This window comes from Daucus carota, chromosome 3 (assembly GCF_001625215.2).
Source record: "Daucus carota subsp. sativus chromosome 3, DH1 v3.0, whole genome shotgun sequence".
Taxonomy (NCBI): domain Eukaryota; kingdom Viridiplantae; phylum Streptophyta; class Magnoliopsida; order Apiales; family Apiaceae; genus Daucus; species Daucus carota.
In genome coordinates, this window is record NC_030383.2 from 1442100 (window position 1) to 1467149 (window position 25050).

General features: G+C 33.7%; 3 protein-coding genes across 4 annotated transcripts; all 3 read right to left on the minus strand.

The window, feature by feature from the left end:
- Positions 1-570: 570 nt before the first annotated feature.
- Positions 571-7748, minus strand: LOC108214945 (probable disease resistance protein At4g27220). Its single transcript, XM_017387210.2, has 3 exons — positions 4919-7748; positions 4155-4748; positions 571-1118 (listed from the first exon to the last, which is right to left on the minus strand). The coding sequence occupies exons 1-3, from the start codon at positions 7556-7558 to the stop codon at positions 1053-1055; spliced, it is 3300 nt and encodes a 1099-aa protein (XP_017242699.1). The 5' UTR covers positions 7559-7748; the 3' UTR covers positions 571-1052.
- Positions 7749-12144: 4396 nt separating this feature from the next.
- Positions 12145-13221, minus strand: LOC108212006 (uncharacterized). The gene has a single exon (XM_017383740.2). The coding sequence runs from the start codon at positions 13219-13221 to the stop codon at positions 12145-12147; it is 1077 nt and encodes a 358-aa protein (XP_017239229.2).
- A 1535-nt stretch (positions 13222-14756) lies between these two features.
- Positions 14757-18404, minus strand: LOC108213477 (ankyrin repeat-containing protein ITN1-like). 2 transcript variants are annotated; one of them, XR_010289609.1, is made up of 4 exons: positions 17637-18404; positions 16774-17127; positions 15673-16207; positions 14757-15562 (listed from the first exon to the last, which is right to left on the minus strand). XR_010289609.1 is itself a non-coding variant. In XM_017385276.2 (3 exons), the coding sequence occupies exons 1-3, from the start codon at positions 18220-18222 to the stop codon at positions 16089-16091; spliced, it is 1059 nt and encodes a 352-aa protein (XP_017240765.1). In that variant the 5' UTR covers positions 18223-18404; the 3' UTR covers positions 15669-16088. The 2 variants fall into 2 exon arrangements, 1 of the variants encoding a protein (XP_017240765.1); XM_017385276.2 differs by lacking the exon at positions 14757-15562 and having other exon boundaries at positions 15669-16207.
- Between the last annotated feature and the right edge of the window lie 6646 nt (positions 18405-25050).

Here is a 25050-nt window from a genome sequence, read left to right on the forward strand (position 1 = left end):
GATAGTTCAGGATCTTAAGTGCGTTTGGAGCAATCCTAGGGGTTACAAACTATAATTAATTCATAAATTTTCGATTTATCTATAAAATTTTGTTTAAATAAAAAAAATATTTATTAATTAATTGGTTATATTGATCTGAATAAGAATCTCTAATTTATCAAAAATTCTCTGATAAATTCTAAATCGGTAGGTCAATCCATTAGTTCTAATTCCCGACCGTGTATATATAAATATGTTACTTTAATTTCAGTTTTAAATTATTTCATGTTCTTTTTTTTTTTTGATAATTAAGCACGAAAATTCTGAAGTCACTTATATTATGACCATACTTTGTAAGGAAAAGAAGTTGAGTAGAGTAACAGATTTGCTTGTTGAGATGTTTGAAGTTCGAACCAAAATATGGCAACTTCTGGTGCAGTTATCGCAATGTAGTGCAAGGCTGGGATACTTGTTGGCGAGGTATATAGGTTTGACAAATAACCGAGCTGCTGCAATTTGTTACTGCAGAAGATGGATTTTGATCATGCTGAGCCAAGGCTGGGAAACTTGTTACTCCATAAAAAAAAAAAATTGAGATTTCAAATCATTTCTATACATTTCCAAAATAATAATTTTTTAATATAAAACACTATTACACTCAATATTCTCCGATTACCTCTATTCCACAATAATAAAAACACTATTACACCCAAAACTTTCCTCCACTGTCTCAATTTATTATTAAAAAATATATGGGTCCCACCATTTTCTACGGTGTATCAAATCTTGATTGCCATAACTCGATTAACCGACAAAGTAACTCATGTTAATTTCTCTGTAGAAGCATAGAGATTCCAGATCATGCTACCAGCAGACAGCAGTGTCTCAATGTAATCCCACAGAATCCTTAAAATACCGTTCATGCCACCTACGATGTTATTTGGCGCCTATCCTTTCAGATTATTTAGTCCCAGTTGACATGAAACATGGAAGTTGTATATATCTTGCTTGTCACCACTCTTTTTTTTACCTTGCTTAAGGCAAAGCCGCAAAAGAATCCTCTCTAGCGCGCTCTATCGCTTCCAAGTTAGTTTCCCACAATCGAGCACGTCAAAAACCTTCAAGTCCGGGAAATCAACCTACAAAATGAATTATGTCGACTTGACCATGAGTAAGTTCGTGGTTTGGGCATCATTTCATCACCTAGGTGTTAGCTAGCACATTGTCAAATGTATACTTCTGTCATCCACAGACAAAAGTCTACGTTTTTAACAATTACACCATAATTACCAAAAACAGGTTTTGTTTCTAAGATTAATCAACTACTAACATACGAGTATGTATAAATTTTTTTAGCATAGTTAAACTTAATTCACTTTAAAAAGGATACATGAACTAGAATTTATTCTTGAGACTGACGGAGAAATTAGGGGACAGTGTGGGACACTGTCAAAATAAACAGGGGAGTATCAAGTGGGTGTGGTTCACTTAAGCCAACTCGGGTCATGGATTCAAAATGATCTAAATTTGGGTTGTAATCCGAATCTTATTCCAATTGTATGATGCAAATATATTTACAAATTTATTTATTATTATTATATTTTTGATTTTAATTATTTTCAAAAAAAGATTAATTAAGATAATTGATTAATTATAATGATAACATCAACAAATAGACAAAGATAAAATGTTACAAGATAATTCAAAAAAGATAAAACTATATATATAAATAAACCAAAAACATTAAAAGATTACATAAATATACTAATTCTCGTTAAATTATCTATATTGTATTATTTTGTTTCATGTTTTTAGTTTTCATGTATTTTGAAATTTTATTTTACCATTAATCGTCTTTTGAGTTATTATAATATAATCTTAATTAATTTACTTTTAATAACATTAACAAAATTATCGAATAATAAAAATAACAATATTTTATTATTAAAAAATGAATACCAATGATCAAAATTCACGGATCCAAATTCAAATTAATTTTTATTCCATGATTGGAGTGATTTAGGTCAAAACTGTCCCAAATTTAGATTTTTGGTTCACGGTTGGAGTTGCTTATAGGTCATGATAGCATATCAAATATAATGGGAGGAAATATTGACTTATGTGATAAGCTAACAGTTTAAAATGTTTGTTTAGATAATTTTGACTTATTAATGACTTAAAGGTTATTAAAGATATAAAAATAAAAATAAAATTGATTTACATGTAAATTATGACTTAGGGTAAATTTTTATCAAAAAAAATTAAGTCACCAAAAAAAATCCTCAAACTAACTTATGACTTTGAGTCAGCTTCTGACTTATTTCTGAGTTTAAGCGACTTCTAACTTCTTACACAAACATATATTTCTCGGTTTAAAGTTGGATACAGAATTAAGCGGGTGTTTGGGTAACCCACTTCTGGGCTTAAAAGTAGTAAAAGTCAACTTCCATTTATTTCATGTTCGTTTAGTAAACTCTGAGAAGTGCTTAATTAAAATAAAAGAAGCTCACAAAAAAAGCTACCAAACCTAGCTTTTTTTTTGCTCAACTTCTTGCTAACTCAATTGCTGCTCTTCTCTTACGTTTGATACGGGATAAGATAGTCCAGTGTTGGTCTGATATGTAGTTATCTTGACTATAGTGTTGGTCTGTAGTTACTTCTATTAACTTTCTTGCATTTATTAATTTTTTTAGTGTAGACTTTTAAATTTTGTATCCGTAAAATATGTCATGTATTAATAATTAATAATAGAAGGTCTTATATTATTATAATTTATATTTTAGAAGAAACAAATTAGTATACTACAAAATTACGAAACTATACCAACTTATAAGTTAAGTTATCCAAACACTTAAATAACTTATAAGTCGTGGTATCTAAACACTTATAATAGCTTATAATTAACTCCAAGCCAACTTTTTACTTCTAATCTACTCTTTTATTTTAAGTAATAAGACACTTCTTTTAAACTCAGCCAAACGGCCCCTAAGTACCGGCTTAAAGTTGGTGCAAACATGCTCTAGGTTTGGAGTACTAATTTTCACATATCTAAATTTATTTAAAGTTAAAGAGTTTTTTTTTAAGACACCATCGTAGATCCTCCAGATAAGATACATTTGTGTAAAGAATTATAATTTTGTCTTATAAGGGAAGGCAGAATCTAGTAGGTTAAAATTCCTAATTTTCTAAGTGACTTATCTTCCTAAAATTTTTAATTTTAAAATGTAATTTATGATAATTAATTTTAATATTAATAATTTCATGTTTAATAAGTTATGAATATCAAAATTTTAATCCAAAATATAAGCTAAAAATTATATTTTACTTAGATATAACTTATCATATAATTATAATTTATAAGTAATAAGTATTTTTAATGATAAACCCCCTAAAATTTATCAGTTACATACTAGCTAGGTGCAAGTTGTAACGGGAAAGCCGTGAACAAATTTTTATGCAAGAGAACCCTATTTAATTACTCGAGCTCTAAAATTTTCCACATTACTTTCCAGATAATTAATTGGGTTAGTAACTAGGAATTTTAGACTATCCAAATTCATTTCTAAAATAGATCTGTGTCACGTGTCTTAAATTAAATTGACCCATTATCAACGTAGAATTATTCGAGTAGAAATTTGAATACCCGACTTCGATTATCTACAATATTACTCCAGAACAAAAATACGGAGTAAAATTTTAAGTAAGAGATAAATTGTACTCTATGCATGACGATATCTAAATGTTACTCCTTAGTCCTTCCGTGCTTTGGTTGATAAGCAGGACCCAGGACGGCTTGCACTTTAATGAGTACTTCTTTAAAATGCAGTTTAATAATTTATTTTAATTATTTTTTTCTGAATAAAAGTTTAACTATTAAAATTTTATTCAGAAAAAAAAACTTAAAATAAGTTATAAAAACAAGTATCAAAGTGCGTACGAAACAGTGACGTATGGAATCAACGGTTTTTTTATGGTGTTTCATGAGTACACAATAATCGTTAATTTTTATGAGTTTGGTGCATTTTTTAAATATGACTAATTCTGCATTCGCATCAATTTCACCAATAAAAATCCACTAAACTCATCTATTTATTATGTACCCTGAAACACACGTTAGAAAGACCTTAGAATAAATGGGACACGAGAGAATAAGATTTATTTGGCAATAAATGTACCTTGCGATGCCAAATGCTGGTCAGATTTGGCAAATGAGCTAGCTTTAACTCTGCCATCCTTGGTAACAGGCCGACTCCATCAGTGATTTCTTGTTTACCTGCTCCAATTATCTCTGTCATATTATCGCAACCAATTACGCACAATTTTTTCAACTTCACAAGACTTTTGGCACAAGGAGGTTGGAACACATTTCTCAAGCTACTGCAATCACGTATTCTCAGATTTTCGAGATTCGGATACCAAGTCTCTGCCTTGTAAAAATCCATTGAGTTCAACTTTGTCTCCGTCAAACAATGCATGCTTTCTAGATCCATAGAACGCAAAGCTCGCAGTGGATATATCTCTGTGTTGCCGAAGGTACCAACTTCAGAGATCACTGACCTGCAAAAAGCTATGTTCAAGTATTCCAGAAGCTGTAGCCTAGGCAACATGGGGACGGGAATCACAAGCTTCAGTTTATGACAATCGTAAACCTTAAGGCTCTTTAGTTTGGAGAAGGAGGATACATTGTCATCATAGTTATGCTTCGCCCAAATTTCACTTATATCTTTTAAATCATCGATATGCAAATTTTCCAGGGAAGGGAATGCAACCTGTATGATTGACAAGAAAAATGGAATTAAGCGGACCAGTTCGGACTAAACTTCTCTAAAACCACATATCTAATTAATATTTACTAAGCCGGTAGAGGACTACTGTGAAAAATGAAAAAAGTTAACATATAATATTATATATAATTATATACAATTCAAAAAACGCATACCGTTGTGTGAAATAGAGACTGAAATTGATCAGATTTGTCCCTGCAGAAGCTTTTGAGTTTGGGTAATCCGACCAGCTTCAATGATGTCAATTTTTCAAAGTTCATGATCTTTCCTTCACCTGTGTCTTCATCAATTATTACTTCCATCACCGGACAATTATCAATGCAGAGCTCTTGCAGTCGCTGAAGGCATGTTACAACAGAATTGCTGAAGAGGTATTTTATTGAAGAGCAATTTTTGATTTCTAAAATGGTAAGTTCAGAAAAAGATGTCCGTTGTTGACCACTATGAATTTGGTCTTGTGATATACTTGCTAGATGCATCATGGTGTCACATTTATCAATGTACAGGTTTCTCAAGTCTGCAAATGCTTCTCTGTCAATATTCCAAAATTTCCTCATATCAACATGTGTAGTAGTCTGCAGTACCACTTCTTCCGCCCTCTCCATCAGACTTTCCACACCATCTGGCTGATCGCCGTGCAAGACAATTGATCTCTTCAAGTTCCCAGTATGTTCTGCTGGCTTGCCCACACATATATTAAACTCAAGTAACTTACAAAGTATATTTGTATCTCGGAAATGCTCAGAGCCCTCGAGGAATGTCTGTAAACTTTTTAGACGAGTCAATTTACTAATCTCGGGAACTATGGGCACCGCAAAAGCAGAAACATCATCCAAAATTTGTATGGGCACCGGAAAAGCAGAAACATCATCCAAAATTTGGAATCCATTTCGTATATGCAATTTTTCCAAACTGTAAAGTCTAGAAATGGTGTTTGGCAGAAATACCACTTCACCTTTTTTCCCAATGATTTCTAGCTTAAGAAGATTTTTCTGGTTTGGTAAATCCATTGGTCTTGGGAGATGACAATCCCAAATGCAAAGAGTTTCTAGGTTTTCCGGAAAAAAGCTAGCTTTAGTCTGGTGAATGCAAGTCATGTTACACTTATCTAAAATAAGTGTCCTAAGTTTATCCAAGGGTTTAAGAGAGATCTGACCCTCCGAAGAAGAAAATATACCTTCTTGGATGAATAAAATTCTGAGATTTGCAAACATACTGAAGAAGCCGCCTGAAAATTGTTGTATGTGCTTGTAGCATTGTAACCACAATGTGTGCAGGTCTGGGCATACCAGATTATGAGGGAAACAAATATCACCCTCCTCTAGATGAATATGCATAAATTTCCGACTACCATAATTATCATCATCAGGCAACCACAAGCCACATCTTACAAGTAAAAAAGCATATTCCGGGTCTCTGGTAGCTATGGATCTAGCTACGTCTCTGACAAAGTCATGCAGTTTTATTGTATGACCTTCCTGATAGTCGAGCAATAAAGAAGATGATCTGAGAGTATCAATGATAGAACTTACCCCAGATTCCTCTTCAGCTACCAGCTCTGTGCTAATTGCTAACTGGATCAGCTTCCTCGTATGAATGGCAGCATCTTTAGGAAACATGGAACATAGGAAAAGACATGACTTGGCATCGTCCGCTAATCTGTCAATACTCAATTTGACACAAGCATAGATGTGTGGATCTATTCCAGCAATTCTTTCAACTGTGCCGTTCTCAAGTTGAAAAAGAGCATCCTCCCATACATTGTGAGACCTTAATCGAAGAGCTTTACCAACAGCAATAATGAGGAGAGGCAGACCTGCACATTCTTTACACACTTTCTGAACCAGGGAATCATCTTGTAAAGAGTCAATTTGAGAAATACCAACAGTGTTGGTGAACAGATTCTGTGCTTCATCATCTGTGAGGGTTGTGATACTGACAGGATGCTGGCAGTTGTTAAGAAAACATATATTTTCCTCTCGAGATGCGAAGAGGATCTTACAATCCATGTAGCTACCATCAATTCCAAATATATGTAAAGGAATCTCCCTCCATACATCATCAAATATGACAAGGATCTTGCCCCCACTAATTAAACTGTAGTTCAGCACTGAAGCTCTGTCTTCCGTATTATTTTGGGATTCTAAAGAGCAATTTAGCTGCAAGGCCATCTGGTTTTGTAGATCAAACATATCCAACCTCCTGCTGCCCACATCTACTCGTACGACCTTGTCAAAGATCTCCTTCGTGGTGGCTTCTTCCGAAATTTGCTGAATCATTTGAGTTTTGCCAACTCCTGGCATTCCATAGATGCCCAAGATCTGAGGACTACCGTCATTGGTAAGCATTTCCCAGAGCTTCTTGTAAGCATATATTCTCGAATGAAAATCTGGGAATTTAGTACTGTCGACAGGTGGTAAAAATGCAATTTCGCTACTGGCTAGTTCTCTTCCGCGGTTAGTGACTTCAATCACCTTCTTGACAGTCCGCACGGCTTCCCTGCCCATTCGAAAACGGGAGACTGGATTATGAATTGGAAGAAACTGAATTTTCAAGATTTCTTCAGCCTCTCGCTGCCATGTCAATACGTGCTCAAAGAGAATTTTCCCATTATATCTTGCTTCGATGGCCTTTTGCGCTATCTTATTCTCCTCAATGCGAAGTAGCTCAATCTGTGAATCGAGATCGCTAACAATAGTATTGTAATGTAACAGAGGATACAGTGGACGCCCGGCTATTTCCGATACTTTGTCCACAAGTACTCCTGCCACTGGAATGTCCAATAGACCAACCATGGTTGTTTCTTACTTTTCAATCTATTTTTCCACTAATTTCTGGTAATTGTAAAAGAAAACGAAAAGATCAGATTGCTAACACTGATAGCAAGATCGAAGGAAGAACAATAAAGTCAAAGGAAGAAATATAGAACCGAGTAGAGAAGGAAACTGGTATGATTTGAGGAAGTTGAGATTGATGAATGGTTTGCAAGTTGCAGCTCGAAGTCTGTATATAGAGTTAATTACATTTTATCACCTTTAAATTTGCTCGAAACGCAATTTAGTACCTGCACTTTAAAATGTGGTAATATACATCTTATACTTAACATTTCCGTGCAAATTGTAATTCCTAATCACTATTCCGTCCAAATCTATAGTTAACTTTAAATGTCTGAGAGATAACCGTGTATATATTAATTTCTAACAACTATTTAACCCATGTGACCCTCAAAGTTTATGTATTATATTTTTAAATTATTTCTGAACACACACAACGTTGTAAAAAGAAATTAAAATAATTTTTAGAATATGTATTTTGTTATAGATAATATATATAGAGATAAAACTTAAGAAGAGAAGAGCTACATATTAGAGAGAGATCATCACACTTTTGTACATTCATCCAACCACATATTACAAGGTTTATATAGGGCCATAGATTGTGAGTTACAAGTAAGTGAAAGGCCAAAGGGTGTATACAATAATGGGGATAACTCAAAAGCTATATGTATAAGAGTGAAGGAAGCTAGAAAGCTAGGAGTCATCCACCTAATATATAACACTCCCCCTTGGATGACTCGTATCAACAACATGCCTCATTAAAACCTTACTAGGAAAAACCCAGTGGGAAAAACCCTAGTGAAGGAAAAAGAGTACATGTGTCGCATGAATAAAATATCATGACTCCCCCTCATTTCAACATTAATACAAATATTAACATATATCCCGGAATCTGCGCATCCCAATCTTGTGCACTAACTTCTCGAAAGAAGATGTTGGAAGTGCTTTTGTAAACAAGTCTGCTGGATTTTCACATGAGCGAATTTGACAAACATTAATATCTCCCCTCTGCTGAAGTTCGTGAGTGAAGAAGAATTTTGGGTCAATGTGCTTTGTCCGATCCCCTTTAATGTAGCCTTCCTTGGTCTGAGTGATACATGCTTCATTATCTTCGAAAATGACGGTAGGAGTTCCTTTGTTAACTGAAAGACCACATGATTCTCGAATATGATGGATTAGAGACCTTAACCATACACACTCTCGACTTGTTTCATGAAGTGCCAACAACTCGGCATGATTTGAAGAAGTTGCTGCAAGAGTCTGTTTTGTAGATCGCCAAGATATTGCCGTCTCGCCGTATGTGAATATATAACCTGTTTGTGATCTTCCTTTGTGTGGATCAGACCGATATCCTGCATCTGCATAACCAACTAATTCCACTCTTGAGTCTTTAGAATAAAATAAACCCATATCCATTGTTCCTCGAAGATATCTAAATATTTGTTTCACACCAGTCCAATGTCTTCGAGTTGGAGCAGAACTATGTCTTGCCAAAAGATTAACTGAAAATGAAATATCAGGACGTGTACAATTGGCAAGATACATTAGTGCACCAATGGCACTAAGATATGGTACTTCAGGACCAAGAAGTTCTTCTCCTTTTTCTCTTGGGCGGAATGGATCTTTATTCTTTTCTAATGATCTTACAATCATGGGTGTACTCACAGGATATGCCTTATCCATAATAAATCGTTTAAGAATTTTTTCAATATATGAAGACTGGTGGACAAAGATTCCTTTAGATAAATGTTCAACTTGAAAACCAAGGCAAAGTTTTGTTTTACCCAAGTCCTTCATTTCAAACTCTTTTTTCAAATATTCAATCGTCTCATGAAGTTCATCTGGGGTTCCAATGATGTTTAAATCATCGACATATACTGCAATGATAGTAAACCCCAAATTTGTCCTTTTAATAAAAACACATGGACATATTACATTATTAGTATATCCATTTTTCAAAAGATATTCACTGAGACGTTTGTACCACATACGACCCGACTGTTTCAATCCGTATAATGATCTCTGTAATTTAATTGAGTAAATCTCTCGAGGTCTTGAACTATATGCTTCAGGCATTTTTAATCCATCAGGGATTTTCATGTAAATGTCAGTATCGAGTGACCCATATAAGTAGGCAGTTACAACATCCATTAAATTCATTCGGAGCCCTTCTAGAATTGATAAACTTATAAAAAATCTGAATGTTGTTGCATCCATTACCGGGGAATAAGTTTCTTCATAATCAATTCCCGGTCATTGTGAGAAGCCTTGAGCAACAAGGCGTGCCTTATATCTCACAATTTTATTTTTCTCATTTCTTTTACGCACAAATACCCATCTATATCCGACGGGTTTTATACCTGCAGGTGTTTGGACAATAGGTCCAAAAACTTGGCCTTTTTCAAGTGATTTCAGTTCTGCTTCAATAGCTTCTTTCCATTTTGGCCAATCATTTCTTTTTTTACATTCATAGATCGATCTAGGCTCATGATCCTCGATTTCCTCAGAAATGTCAAGTGCAGCTGCATATGCAAATATATCATCCATGACAATTTCTTTTCTATTCCACCTCTTTCCTGAAATGACATAATTTATCGAGATCTCTTCATTGTCAACAATTTCAGGTGTTTGATCATCCTTAGAAGACGTCTCTTCAGTGATCAATTCTATGATGTCATTTGATGTACCAACTTCCTTATCAAGTTTCCTTGTTTTTCTTGGAGTTTTATCCTTGGATCCAATAGGTCTACCACGCTTCTGGCGTGCTTTAGACTCATTTGCTAGCATGATTTTATTATCTTCTTGAGGAAGTTTAATTTTACAAGGAACATTAACAGCTGGTATATGTGACTTTGTCACATTCTTGACATCAGTAAATGCATCAGGCAATCTATTTGCGACTTCTTGTAGGTGGATAATCTTTTGAACTTCAAGTTCACATTGATTTGTACGAGGATCAAAATGAGACAGGGATGCTGCATTCCATAAAATTTCTTGCTTTTCTTTTTCAGATTTAACCTTATCTCCCCCTAATGCAGGAAAAACTGTCTCATCAAATTGACAATCGGCAAACCTTGCCTTGAATAAATCACCAGTCACGGGCTCCAAATATTTAATAATTGAGGGAGAGTCAAACCCAACATATACCCATAATCTTCTTTGGGGTCCCATTTTTGTTCGTTGGGGAGGGGATATCGGAACATAAACTGCACACCTAAAAACTCTTAAATGAGAGATATTCGGTTCTCTACCATTTACAAGTTGCATAGGGGAATATTGATGATAAGAGGTCGGTCGTAACCGAACTAAAGAAGCCGCATGTAAAATCGCATGTCCCCAAGTAGTATTTGGTAAATTCGTTTTCATAAGTAAAGGTCTTGCAATCAGTTGTAGCCTTTTGATGAAAGATTCAGCGAGACCATTTTGAGTGTGTACGTGGGCAACAGAATGTTCCACTTCAATCCCAATTGACGTACAATAATCATTAAAAGATTGGGATGTAAATTCCCCTGCATTGTCCAATCTTATTTTCTTTATATTATGATCAGGGAATTGTGCTCTTAACCGAATTATTTGAGCAAGGAGTCGTGCAAAAGCAACATTACGAGTGGACAATAAACTAACATGCGACCATCGTGTTGATGCATCAATGAGTACCATAAAGTACTGAAATGGCCCACTAGATGGGGTAATTGGTCCACATATATCTCCTTGTATTCGCTCCAAAAAATTTGGGCATTCAATTGAAACTTTCACAGGAGATGGTCTAGTTATCAATTTTCCTTGAAAACAAGCAATACAGGGGACATCTTTAGATAAAGGAACAACTTTGTTCTTGAGAGGATGTCCATTTGAGTTTTCTATAATTCTTCGCATCATTGTTGAACCCGGATGACCTAAACGATCATGCCACATCATAAAATTAGTTGGGTCCTCTAATTTTTTGTTCACCACCATATATGATTCAACTGGATTTATGAAGGTGTAATATAATCCAGATTTATATGAGGGGAGCTTTTCAAGTAACTGCTTCACCCCTGAGACAACCGATGTGATATATAAAAATTCTTCATCATTTGCATTTGTTGTCTCTATGTGAAATCCATTTTTACGTATATCTTTGAAACTCAAAAGGTTTCTTTTTGATTTGGTGGAAAACATTGCATCATCAATAGTAAGTCGTGTTCCATTAGGTAACACTATATTTGCTCTTCCGGAGCCATCAATAAGATTTGATGCACCAGATATGGTGTTCACAATAGCTTTAGCTAACTTTAGATGCGAAAAATATTTTTCATTTTTTAGAATTGTGTGTGTTGTTGCACTATCTGCTAAGCAAAGTGATTCCTCATCTTCTATGACATATGATGAGAGGCTGCTGGCCATGTTCTTCACATAAAAATAAAGCAAAATTAGAGATAAAACATCTCATGACATTCCATAGATTTGAAATTAAGCAACATATTAAAAACCCAAACAAAAGAAACTTTATAGTTCATCCGTAAATACATAAACATTTAATTAAATAAAGCAAGGCCTTTTATTTAATTGGCATCATTACCACCAAATTTGGCCACCTCCATATTGCCATCTTCAAAGAAATCAGACACTTCCATATGAGTAAAGTTGAGTGGATCAATTTGATTATCTCCACCAAGGTGAGTTTCAAGCTGGGATAGACCCAGAGGATCATGTTGCTCAGTAAAATTAGTCTCAACACCTTTTAAAGAAGCTTGGTAGAGATCAACAAGGTGTTTGGAGGTACGACATGTTTTACTCCAATGCCCTTTCATTCCACAACGATGACAAATGCTTTCAACCCTTTGACCCATCATATTTCCCCTAGGCTTTTCCTCATTCTTTGTCCACTTCTGGTGGTGAGGTTTCTTTTTAAAATTTGAGAAGTTTCGATATTTATGACCTCGACCATGCCCAAAACCACGTCCACGGGCATGTCCACGACCTCGTCCAAAACCACGTCCTCGTCCTCGTCCACGTCCAAAATCATTATTAGTAACAGCATTCACTTCAGGGAATGGTGTGGAACCAGTTGGACGAGCTTGATGATTTTTCATCAAAAGTTCATTATTTTGCTCAGCAAGAAGCAAGACAGAAATAAGTTCAGAATATTTCGTGAACCCCCGTTCACGATATTGCTGCTGTAGGAGCATATTGTTGGCATGAAAAGTGGAATAAGTCTTTTCCAGCATATCTTTATCGGTTACATTTTCACCGCATAATTTCAGTTGAGAAGTGATTTTGAACATCGCTGAATTGTACTCGCTTACACTTTTATAATCTTGCAAGCGCAAGTGTAGCCAATCATATCGAGCCTTAGGGAGTATCACAGTTTTTTGATGATCATATCTCTCTTTTAGATCATTCCAAAGGTTTAATGGATCCTTAACAGTCAAGTATTCAGTTTTCAAGCCTTCATGAAGGTGATGTCGAAGGAATATCATGGCTTTTGCCTTTTCTTGCTCAGTTTTCACATTTCCTTCCTTTATGGTGTCTCCAAGACCCATAGCATTAAGGTGGATTTCGGCATCAAGAATCCACGTTAAATAATTATTGCCGGTGATATCAAGTGCGTTGAATTCAAGTTTCGTGAGATTTGACATTTTTCTTACTACAAAAATATAATTAACATAAATATTAATTCACAAACACATAAAATCAAGAAAACACATTCATACACGCACTATATAAAAATTTTGACAACTATATGCATGTTTAAGGTTAACTAAATAAATAGGCATATTGATAAAATCTATTACATGGCAAAAGCTACGTATAAAGTATATTATGCATGAAGATGAGAATAAGAATTTAAATACACCTTGATTTAATATTTGTTAAAAATATACCAAAATTTATATGCATGATATAAAAAGATTAAACATGTCACTAAAGAAATATATATTACCAAGTAAACATAATTTATATATTTGAGTCAGAAAAGTTCGAGACAAGAATATACATATTAATCTATTACAAATACAAATTAATAATTTAGACATGCATTTAATCATTTTTTTTTTAAATGAGGAATTGCCATTTCTTATAAACATAAAACACGTAAATATAAATTCTAGCATGGAGATATACAGACTTGTCAACTAGCAGGGCATACTATTCGTTTAGCAACTATGTCTCCTTAGTGCATAATCTCTTCAACTCGAAATACCAAAACAAATAGTAAGATTTATATTATCTTAATAGTGTTTCCTAGATTTATATTAATGAAAACCACAAAACTGTAAAAGATAGCGGATATGCATTTTGGTTAGTAGCGATGATCTAAACTATGAGAAACCATTTTATACTACATCCTCATTCTTTACTGATACTCTATCCACCTCCAGAAACAAGAAACAATAACAATTAAAATATATATGATATTTCATAATAGCATGCATGTGAGAATACAACCAAACTCAAGTCCTGACCTAGTACAAACTCATGATTATAATTATACTAGATGAAAAGAATCAACCTAGATTAAAAGTATAAAGATTAATGCGTAAATGTAGTCACATAAGTTTGTTGGTCAGTAAAAGAATTGTGTACCTCAAGTTGAATAGAGATCAGGTGATTGTATTTTGATATATCCTAGACTCCTGCTGCTATACAAGGAAAACTTATTCTCTTCACCGTGGCATCTTTTTCTTGCATTCCTTCTTTGTGCCTTCGTGCTGATAACGTGTTATAGATAATATATATAGAGATAAAACTTAAGAAGAGAAGAGCTACATATTAGAGAGTACATTCATCCAACCACATATTACAAGGTTTATATAGGGCCATAGATTGTGAGTTACAAGTAAGTGAAAGGCCAAAGGGTGTATACAATAATGGGGATAACTCAAAAGCTATATGTATAAGAGTGAAGGAAGCTAGAAAGTTAGGAGTCATCCACCTAATATATAACATATTTAGATTTGAATCTAAAAATTTATTTTTTCTCCATAAACGATGTAACTTATTTTAAAAAAAATTCCATCTTTTTAGATATCATAGAAATTTTTACTAAAATAAACATATCATTGTGAAATTTTTTCATATCAAAACATATTTGAGAATAAAATATTTTACATCTAACTACAAGATAATTTATTGGATTGATGATAAATAATAAAATAAAAAGACATTATGCTTCTCACAAATAATAAATTTATTTAAACCTTGAAAACTAGAAGTACATTAAAGAGTTAAAAACAATAGCCAACATACTCACACTTCATCATCCTTCTCCTTTTTCCGGTCATATAACATCAGGATCGATAATACAATAACGAGAAGAAAGAAAAGACAAATGATAACACAAACACTAACGGCAAGGGCGGGTGAGTCAGATAGCACCAGATATGATCCTGTCAAAAAGGTCAACATCATTGTGATTATAGAAATAATGTTGAGTCCGGTTGATGCAGCATTTAGTTGTGACACTCTGTGGGGAGTTTGATACATTGTTGAGATGAAGTAAAGAAATAAAGAAGACGTTGATAATAACAGAGCCACGGCATCTGTTACCATGAAGGCAGTAAAAAGTGACTTTTTCGAGAGAACAGCTAAACCTTGGTCATCTTCCCCACTTTGATGGTAACCCCCCGGCAATGTAAATCCAACAGTGAAAGTTACTGTAGTTATCAGCGCAGTAACTATAATTTGAGTGTTGGTCCGTGTCCGGTAAACTTCAAGCTCTTCTTTCATTACCCTTTTCTTAGCTCTCTTAAATTTTGCTTCTTTTCTTGACCTGATAATTGGGGGAACCAGACTTTCCTCGGTTTTCAGCTTTACCTGTCTGCTATTACGCCAGAATGTCCATTTTTGATTATCTTGCATCGGTTGTTGATTATCTTCAATGTCACTTTCTTCCGGATAAGACTTTCCCTTCAAACTGCTTCTACTCCGGTTCTTATGATCAGCTTGGACACCATCCACGGCTTTTTTTATTTGTAACTACAAATAAAACATAATGTATGACTAGATGCCTAAAAATTTATCCTAGAATTCTTTCTGTATTTTGTGATAAACCAAGAAATTAAGCTTTAGTAATGATCAGTAAGTACCTGGTCGCCTTTGACTCTGTCCTGGGAGTATAACATGTCGAAAGGAGTCCAGTTTTGATTGTTCCTTGCCAAGGTATCAGCTTCCTTGTGATTTATGAGTTCGGGAACAAAGCAACCCTGGCTTATAAGCAAATGAAGGGGCGTGTCGCCATTTTCATCCTTATCATTTATAATTTTGTTAATGCAATCTTTTGGACAATATTTCAAAATACACCGTACCATCTCTTTGTTTCTATTAAATGCTGCAATGTGCAGTATGTTTTGACCCTGGTGATTAGCTTGGGAACATGACCAAGGCAACAATGTCATAAGTTGTTTCACAGTAGAAATATGTCCTTCTGTAGCTGCTACACAAAGTGGAGTCGGCACCTGATATCCGTACACAGATTGGTATCCGACTAACTTTTGCTTCTCTATTATACCCGCAAGTACCGAATCAAATTTATGAAATGCTGCATAATGCAGCGGTGTCCGCCCTTTTTGTCAACATAGGATACAAGATACGGGGCTCTATCCAAGACAGATCTTACGCATTCTGGAAAATGTAAATGTGTGAGTTAAATAGTTAATTGGTTAATCGATTAAAGAATTTTACTCACTCCCATTTCATTCTCGATGTCTTTCTGCAAGAAATATCTATCTCAGATTATTAATCACTCTTTAATTTGTCGGGCGGATCTAGGATGAGGCAGGAGGACACGTGTCCCCCTAAAAATATTTTTTACATTTTTTCACCATTCTAAATTTCACAAAATTATAAGAGTGCCCTTCAAAATTTTAAATATATATAGGTGTTTTCCGAAAATTTGCTTCGTGCCCCCTTAACATTTGTGGGCTAATCCGCCCCGGAGTGTATAGTTAACAATAGGTTTCAAAATTGCTTCTATTATTTAAAATTTCTTACTCTCTTCGTCCCTAAATACATGTCCATTTTGGTTTTCAAGAATTCAAAATAAATAAACTTTTACTAAATTTTACAAAATATCTGTATATTATTTTTAAATTCTGAAAATCAAAATATAGTCAATTTCACCGGTCAAAAATCAAAATAAACATGTGTTCAGGGACGGAGGGTGTAATACAGTGGGAGTTCGAGTGTACCTGCATTGCTTCCTAAGATAGCAGCATGCAAAGCCGTTTCATCTTCAGGACCCAATGTCGTGTATCCAAATTCCGAAGTTCCACAGAGTAATTTCACTATAGACTTTGACCCTTGTTCGGCTGCTATGTAGATTGGACTCTTCAAGTCCTTATTTCTATCTTCATGCGGATATCTGCGATCTACCTCTAATATTAGCCGGACCACATCCAAGTGCTTTCCTTGCACTGCCAGGTGCAAGGCAGTTTCCTCGTTTGCATCAGATTGTCTAACAAAAGCTTCAATATTTGATGAAGAAATTGAACGTCTGACTGCACCAATCAGTACCTCAACCACGTCTCTGTCTTCTGTTTTTGCTGCAAGTGCAAGTGCTAATGTAATAAGTTTCGTAAGTTTTATTTGCTGCAAGTGCAAGTGCTAATATAATTAGCACACAATAAGTACCAACTCTCATAAAAATGACTTGTTTTGATTGGTGGAATTGATGTGAATGCAGGGGGCCACTATCATTTATTACCCATCCACCAATCAAAAGCTAGTATTTTCATGAGAGTTAATGACTATTGTGTGCCCATGGGCACACTATAGAAAATTCGTTTATATATTATGCTTGTTTATCAAATATGAAGAAGAGTCTATCTAGTGTGTGCCCATCATGGGCAAACGCTAACAACTACATTTTATTGAGGTGGAGGATTTTTACTGGTCATGTTTTTTGTACATGCAAGTGACCATAATTATTAATGAAATTTTTAGCTAATAAAAATCCTCTCAAAAAGTGGTTGTTAGTGAGTGCCGATGGGCACACACTAGAACATCCGTATTAAGAATTACATTAGATAATCACAGGTATAACTGAAATTACCTCGAGGGAGCATCTTAATAGCAGCATGTAACGCAGTCGAACCATCATCAGGACCAGATAAACTTGGAGCTGTGCAAGTTTCACAGATCATCTTAACGATTTTGTTATACCCCAATTTGGCAGCTAGGTAGACCGGAGGTTCACCTTGACAGTTTGGGATATGCCGATCCTCTTTATCTGCCTCTACTAACAGTCTAGCACAACCCAGGCTACCATTGGCCACAGCTAGGTGTAAGGCAGTGTTCCTACTTGTATTAGGTTGCCTCACAAAAGTTTCAAAGCTAACATCACCTGAAGCAGGCAACAAACATTGGGCTGCTTCGATGAGGAGCTTAACCACTTCAGTGTGTCCATAAAATGCTGCAAGGTGAAGTGCGGTTTCTTGATTGGAATCCAACTTCATTAAAATATTGTTGTCGGCAAATTCCTTTAGAATGTATCGCACTTGCTCTAAACTTCCATCCTTAGATGCAATATGAAGGATAGTTCTATCATGTCGGCTCAGTCTCTGAGCTATCTTCCGCAATTCCAGTTTGGCACTGAATATTCCTGCAAGAGCATCTTTAAACAAAGTCTCAGTTTCCATAATTAGACCAGGGCACCTTGTATATCGAACTATTAACAGAAGAAAGTGTGGAAATCAATATGCCCTGAGTTTGTTACAGAGAGAGAAAGTGTAAGTTTGTTACAGAGGAAGAAAGCGTAAGAGAGAGAATAAGAAGAGAAAACAGAAAAGTCACGTTTCAAAAAAGAAGAAGAGAAAAACAGAAAAGTCATGTTTCGAAATTTTCGATTTTCGTTCTTATTCGCTTCCAGAGGCCTTTTTGGATTTGTGAGTGGATCGATTATCTTCTAAGCATCGTGGTGCAGATCTAATTGTTTTAGTTTGTTTTGATTATAGTTTGATTTCTCTCCGTGGTGAGAGTGTGTGATTTTTCTCTCCTTCTTTTGTGAGAGTGGTTTGGATTCATAGATAAAGCCTTTCGGGAATTGCATTTGTGGTCGATAGCTCAAACGGAGTTTTTGGAAAAGATGGTGAACACAGAGCAAGGATCCATACATGTACCGTCGTCAATTTCAACATCGCTTATTTGTCTCATCTTGGGTATGAAGACAGGCATGTTAATTTTTTCTATGTTTGTTCGACTCGATCATTCTTGTAGATGCCGTATGGCCATTATTTATTGAATTATCTCTTTTTTTTTTCCAAAAAAAAGAAGAAGAGAAAAGTCAACTATGTTATCAAGCTTAGTTTACACTTGCACTTTAAATTAAGGAAAATGCTTGGTGCACATAATTGTGTACAAAAATATGTACATAATGATATGTGGTAGATTTTAATTGGATGGCCCCCCTGCATTTACAACAACCACCCCAATTAAAATCCACCACATCACTTGCCACATCATTATGTATAAGTTTTCTGTACACAATTATGTGCACCTAGCACTACTCTTAAATTAATGATCACTTTATTTTGACAGCTAATGTGCCATTTTTTTAATCGGTTTTTCTAATGTGCCCGTGGGCGCATACTAAACACTAAAATTCATGAATGTGAAAGGTTTTTATTGGCTTACACTCTCTAACATTGGTGGACTCCCTCCATTTACAACAACCACAGTACCACACCAATCAAAACCCTTCAAATTCATTGATTTTAGTGCTTAGCATGTGCCCATGAGCACACACTGGACAAACCCATAAATTGGTACAGGAAATTGTCGGACTATGAATATGGTTAGAGTGTAATACAGTCACCGTTACAGAAATCGGAATCGAACTAAATCGATTGAGCTACTGATTCAAAAATTTATCAGAAATCAGAGAATAATCAGAGTGAAAATTGGTTATATTGTATTATTTAAATATTATTTTTAATATTTAATTATCATTATATTGTTTATTTAATAACAAATATATTTACAATATCATAAATTATATGGTTGTTCATATTTAAAGTTATATAGTATTCAATTTTAATAATTTATTATATGTACTTCGATTGATAAAATTTTCTAAGGATTAATCGGATTTCAAAAATCGAATCAGTTAGCCACCTTGTAGAGGATTAATTGAGAATTAATGGGTTAAATTGGGGATTTTAGAACACTAAATACAATACAGGAAAGAAATTATTAAGGACAAGAATTTTTATTTTAAAAAAATATAAGTTAATAGCTGAAATTAGGGATGAGCACCGGCTCAACTCGGATGAGAAATATTATTCACTCTCATCAGCCGGATGAATAACAGGTGCAACAGTCTCTCGCAGGGCGTCAAAATTTGAAGGATCTCAAGTTTTAAAGCTCATAATAATTTTATATTTGTAGTGACTAATTACTCTTAGTATTACCTCTATATAAATCGATATTATATATTTTTATGTTAGAGTTTTACACTAAATTTAATTATTATTCACTAAAATATTTTTTTGTGTCTTTTATATTAATAATTTGCTAAATATTATTAATGAATAATGAGTAATTAATATATAATTTTATTGCTTTTAATATTGGGGCCGTTTGGACAAGATTAAAATAAGTAACTTTTTGCTTAAATTAAAAAATGAAATCAAAGTTAAAAATAAATAAATTAATAAAATATTTAGAAAAAAAGCAAAAGCTGTGTGGCAGACTGGCAGTACTCCGAAATAAACCATCCCATGAATAATATCACCCCCTGTTATTTTACACCAACTATAAGAAAGATTGTAGAGGGGGGGTTGAATACAATCTTTTACAAATTTAAAAGATTCAAGAACAAACACTTTAAAACAATAAAACAGAAAACACCAAGTATTAAAAATACGGGTGGATTGAATGATCCACCCGTGAGATTTTATATAGAAAGAATCTATGGATTGATTACAATTCGCATAGCTGCTGGTTCATTACTCAAACAAGTTCTAACTCTCAGATTTTCTCTCAAGTAATTTGAACAAGTTCAACGGATGCTTCTAACTTGTTTATATACTCCAAGTTTTACAAAGTTTTTAGCTAGATTACAAAATGCACTCTAATCTAAAAACAATGCTGCACATCTTTGTCTTATGCATGCTTTCTGAGATGTCTACATCTTTGACCATCATCTTGATTTGATCCAGATTGCATTACATGAGATAAGAATGTTTCTGCTTCTTCTTTATTTTCCTAATTAGGCTTCCATGTCCATTTTAGTGTAATTCGATCCATGTGATTTGTCAGACTTAAGCTCTAGTCACTTTCAACTGCTCTTTGCTTCATTAGTTGAAAGTTCTGGTTACTTTCAACTGCTCTTGACTTCATTAGTTGAATGTTGCGCTAGGCTCATCAGTTGAACGAATTACAAACTTCATCAGTTGAATGTTGTTCCAGTCTCATCAGTTGAATTCCTTAGCATCATCAGTTGAAAATTTTGTCTTCAGTTGAATGCTTGGTTTTCATCAGTTGAAACATGATCCAGTCTTCATCAGTTGAATAGTTACATCTCATCAGTTGAACATACTTCACTTAGATAAAATTACATGGCATTGGATATTTACAATTAGCCATCCTATTCTACCCATCCGTTGATAATTCTCAAAGACAAAAAATATAACAATTACAACTGAAATTTGATAAAGATACTACGTAAGACATGTTACAAAATGTTTATGTTATCATCAAAAATTATTAATTCCTAACACCCCACACACAACCCCCACACACAAGGCCTACAATCCTAAATCAGCGATGAAATGTAGGCATGTAGCAGCTGTACTTCGTTCAAAAACAGATCGAAACGTTTTGCTCCAAACTTCACTAAAGTTTTATAATTGTATAAGAGTAAATTATAAAATGTAACCTCTAAGTTTGCTTTAAACGTAATTTAGTATCTGAATTTTAAAACATGACAATATGCATCCTACTCTTTACATTCTCATGCAAGTTGTAACCCCTGATCACTATTCCGTCCAAATTTGTCGTTAACTTTAACTGTTTGAGAGGTTACAGTGTGTATATTAGTTTCTAACAGCGACTTTACCTCCTGTGACCCCTCAAAGTTTAAGTATTATATTTTGAAATTATTTCTGAACACACTACAACAATGTAAAAAAAATTAAAATAATTTTTAAAATATGTATTTATTTTAAAATTTTAAAATAAGTTATATTTTATGTAAAAATAAATAAATTTTCAGATTCTAAATCTACATACATATTTTAAAAATTATTTTTAATTTTTTTACACCGTTGTGTGTGTTCAGAAATAATTTCAAAATATAATGCATAATTTTTTAGGGGTCACGGGGGATAAAATAGCTGCTAGAAACTAAAATACACACTGTTACCTCTCAAACAATTAAAGTTAACGGCAGATTTGGACGGAATACTGACCAGGGGTTACAACTTGCACATGAATGTTAAGTGTAGGTGCATATTGTCACGTTTCAAAGTTCAGGTACTAAATTGCGTTTGGAGCAAACTTAGGGGTTACAAAATGTTATTAATTCATTTTATAATGACTTCTAGTGATTGATAACATAATTAGGTTTAAAAGTTCATTGCTGCATTCTGAACATATATAAACCGATGTTATTAATATTAATAACGATCATATGTTAGCCTTTAAAATTAAATAAAGATCCTAACAAACATAAGTTTGGTGTTTTTAGACAATCAAATTCGCGAAACAGGTTGAAAAATTAATTAACTAAACTTTCAAAATAAGACAAAAACTAATGGGGCCGTTTGGATGAGTTTAAAATAAGTGCTTCTTGTTTAAAATAAAAAAGTGGAGTAGAAGTAAGAAATAAGTTAAGACTTATAAGTGATTAAAGTGTTTAGAAATTAAGTAGAAATCCTGAAACAAAAGTTAGTATTTCTAGCTTTTTTTAATTATTTCTTATTTTTTACACAAACGACACAAAATAAATTATTTTAATTTATAAATCCAGAAGCTGATTTTAAGCTATTGCCAAACAACCCCACGTATATGATTTAATTTAGTGGTTCATGTCTCACATGGACTTTTGACTTTTGAGCAAGACAATAATACATATGCGCTCGTCAATCGTCATCTATTCAGTTTAAAACAACTGGTTTTAAATTAACGATTTTTCTTGTTTCAAAAAAAAAAAAATTAACGATTTTTCTAGTGTGTGCTAATGAGCGCACACTAAACTCTAAATTTCACAAGTTTGATTCATTTTGATTGGTTGTTATTTTTTAATAATGGTGGACCCTTGCAAATGCAACAACTACACCCAGTGTTTTAGAAATCGGTTTAGGCGGCCGCCTAGGCGCTAGGCGGCCCCGAAACGCCTCGCTTTGGTTCTAGGCGGTGAATTAGGCGTTTTTTACAAAAATCGGTCCTAAGCGGTCAACAGCCCGCCTAGGCGGTCCAGGCGGCCAATAACAAAAAAATAATATTTTTAATAAATAAAATCTAAAATTATGATTATATTATAAGAAATTAAGTATTCACTTGTACTTAACTTAATATCTTATTAAAAAAGAGTAAAATGGCTGATATTTTTATTTAATATTTCTTACATTATTTATAAGAGACGACTGGTATATATTTATTTAATCAACGATTTTGTATTACATGTTTCAAGTATTTATTTTATATATGATATTATATTGTTTACCGGTTTGACTCTACTAGAGTACTAGTAGTGAAAATTAGATAAAATTATTAAATTACATTTAATTAATATAATTTAAAAATAATATATGTCCGACTAATGCTCGGATTAATCTTTCCGATATATCCTCAATTTCCCGATTAATCGCTAGAAGGTACCTCGACCGCCCTGGGACGCCTAGCGAATCTGGAACACTGACCACACCAATCAAAATCTTACGAATCATAAAATTTTGTGCTTAGAATGTGCCAATGAGCACACACCGGACAAACCTTTAAATTAATGTCGTGATAATTATAATCTCGCCTAACAAACACAGGTAGTGACATTAATCTTTTTTCTTTTTGTCTTTGGCAATACATCGATCCTTAAATATTAAATAAAGATCCTGAAAGAGACAAGTCTGGCCTTATTAGAGTGGAATCGATCATAACGAACATTCACTAAAGCCATCTCGTGTCAAACAAACACATATGCAAGATCCACTAATTATGCTGCAAATTAATTAATTGACCATGATCTAATTACTAGTGTCCTCTCTTTCTTCTTTTTCTAGACGTCGTTGGAGATTTTATCGATTTTCACTGATAAAAGCTCTGAATCAGTTTATTTTTCTTGATTTGTTCTTGATTTTCTCAATAATACTCCCTACCGGATCAGTTCTAAGATTTTAGATCTACTCAATGTTCAAGATTTTGATTTGGTGATAAATCAATTGAGATGAGTCAATGACGAGTTAAGCGATTTTGATTTAATTTTAGCCATAGCCGATGATTACATATATTTATAGTCGATAAGGTAAGGATCGTGTGAATCGACCACACGACAATGGTATGAGTTCAAAATCTTTTGTTTTTAGTGCTTTTAATATATTTGTCTTATGTATGATTGGTTTATAACTAGATTTATAAGGATTGTTGTATTTTAATTTTAATTATTGTGCCCATTTCGAGGTAGTGCCGTGGTTGATGGCTTTTTATCATTTATTGCGATTATATTTGTCGTTTTAGATGACTTTGTTTCGGTGTCTGGCATAATCTTTCATGCTTGATTCTTCCTTTTCCTCCTTTTTTCCTCCCTCTTTATTGTTTTTCTTTCTGCAGATTTTTATTTTCATCGAGGTTTTCTTTTCGGTCAATGAAGTTTTATTGACTAAATTTCCGTGGCCATCTCTGCATGACCTTTGCTTAGTCGGTAGACTTTTTTGAATGAAAATTTCTCTTTCCTTTTAGTTGTGCGGTTTTTACTTTTCTTTCGAGTGTTTTTTTTTCGGACATCAAAATTTTTATCTAATTTTTGTGGGACTTTTCAACATGTCTTTTGATTAGATGAAAGTTTTTCATGTATGAAAAAAGCTCTCCGATCTTTTTGATATTATATTTTGGTACAATTCACTGACGTGAAAGTCTTATGACAAAACTAAAACATGACCTAGTCTCATTTGTACAAAGTCTTCGTTCCGTTGAAGAAAGGACAAGCTTATTTGAAATATTGATCGTTTGACTTTTAATACATATTCATAAGTTTGGTCACATAACTAAAATTGTTTTTTCTTATTTTTCTGAATAAAAATATATTACTGAAACTATAATTTAAAAAAATATATTAAAAACTATTTTAATTATGCGATTTAAAGATTTAAGAGGTGTATTCAGTGCAATTAAAAAGAAAATATAAACACTCCGTCTATTTGGATCAAAATTAAGAACTATTCTTAAATACACCAGTAGCTTTACAGGGTCAAACTTAATTAATAAAACGAACTTTAATATGTGCAATTTGCTGGGGTTTCCCACTATGCATG

What these genes read in the sequence shown, in the direction of transcription:
- LOC108214945 (XM_017387210.2), bottom strand. Translation starts at nt 7,558, where the DNA reads ATGGTTGGTCTATTGGACATTCCAGTGGCAGGAGTACTTGTGGACAAA. An exon ending in AGTCTCTATTTCACACAACG is followed by an intron (nt 4,749 to 4,918) that starts GTATGCGTTTTT and finishes TCAATCATACAG; the next exon opens with GTTGCATTCCCTTCCCTGGA. An exon ending in CCAGCATTTGGCATCGCAAG is followed by an intron (nt 1,119 to 4,154) that starts GTACATTTATTG and finishes TTCATTTTGTAG; the next exon opens with GTTGATTTCCCGGACTTGAA.
- LOC108213477 (XM_017385276.2), bottom strand. Translation starts at nt 18,222, where the DNA reads ATGGAAACTGAGACTTTGTTTAAAGATGCTCTTGCAGGAATATTCAGT. An exon ending in TATTAAGATGCTCCCTCGAG is followed by an intron (nt 17,128 to 17,636) that starts GTAATTTCAGTT and finishes TTGCACTTGCAG; the next exon opens with CAAAAACAGAAGACAGAGAC. An exon ending in TATCTTAGGAAGCAATGCAG is followed by an intron (nt 16,208 to 16,773) that starts GTACACTCGAAC and finishes TACATTTTCCAG; the next exon opens with AATGCGTAAGATCTGTCTTG.
- LOC108212006 (XM_017383740.2), bottom strand. Translation starts at nt 13,221, where the DNA reads ATGTCAAATCTCACGAAACTTGAATTCAACGCACTTGATATCACCGGC.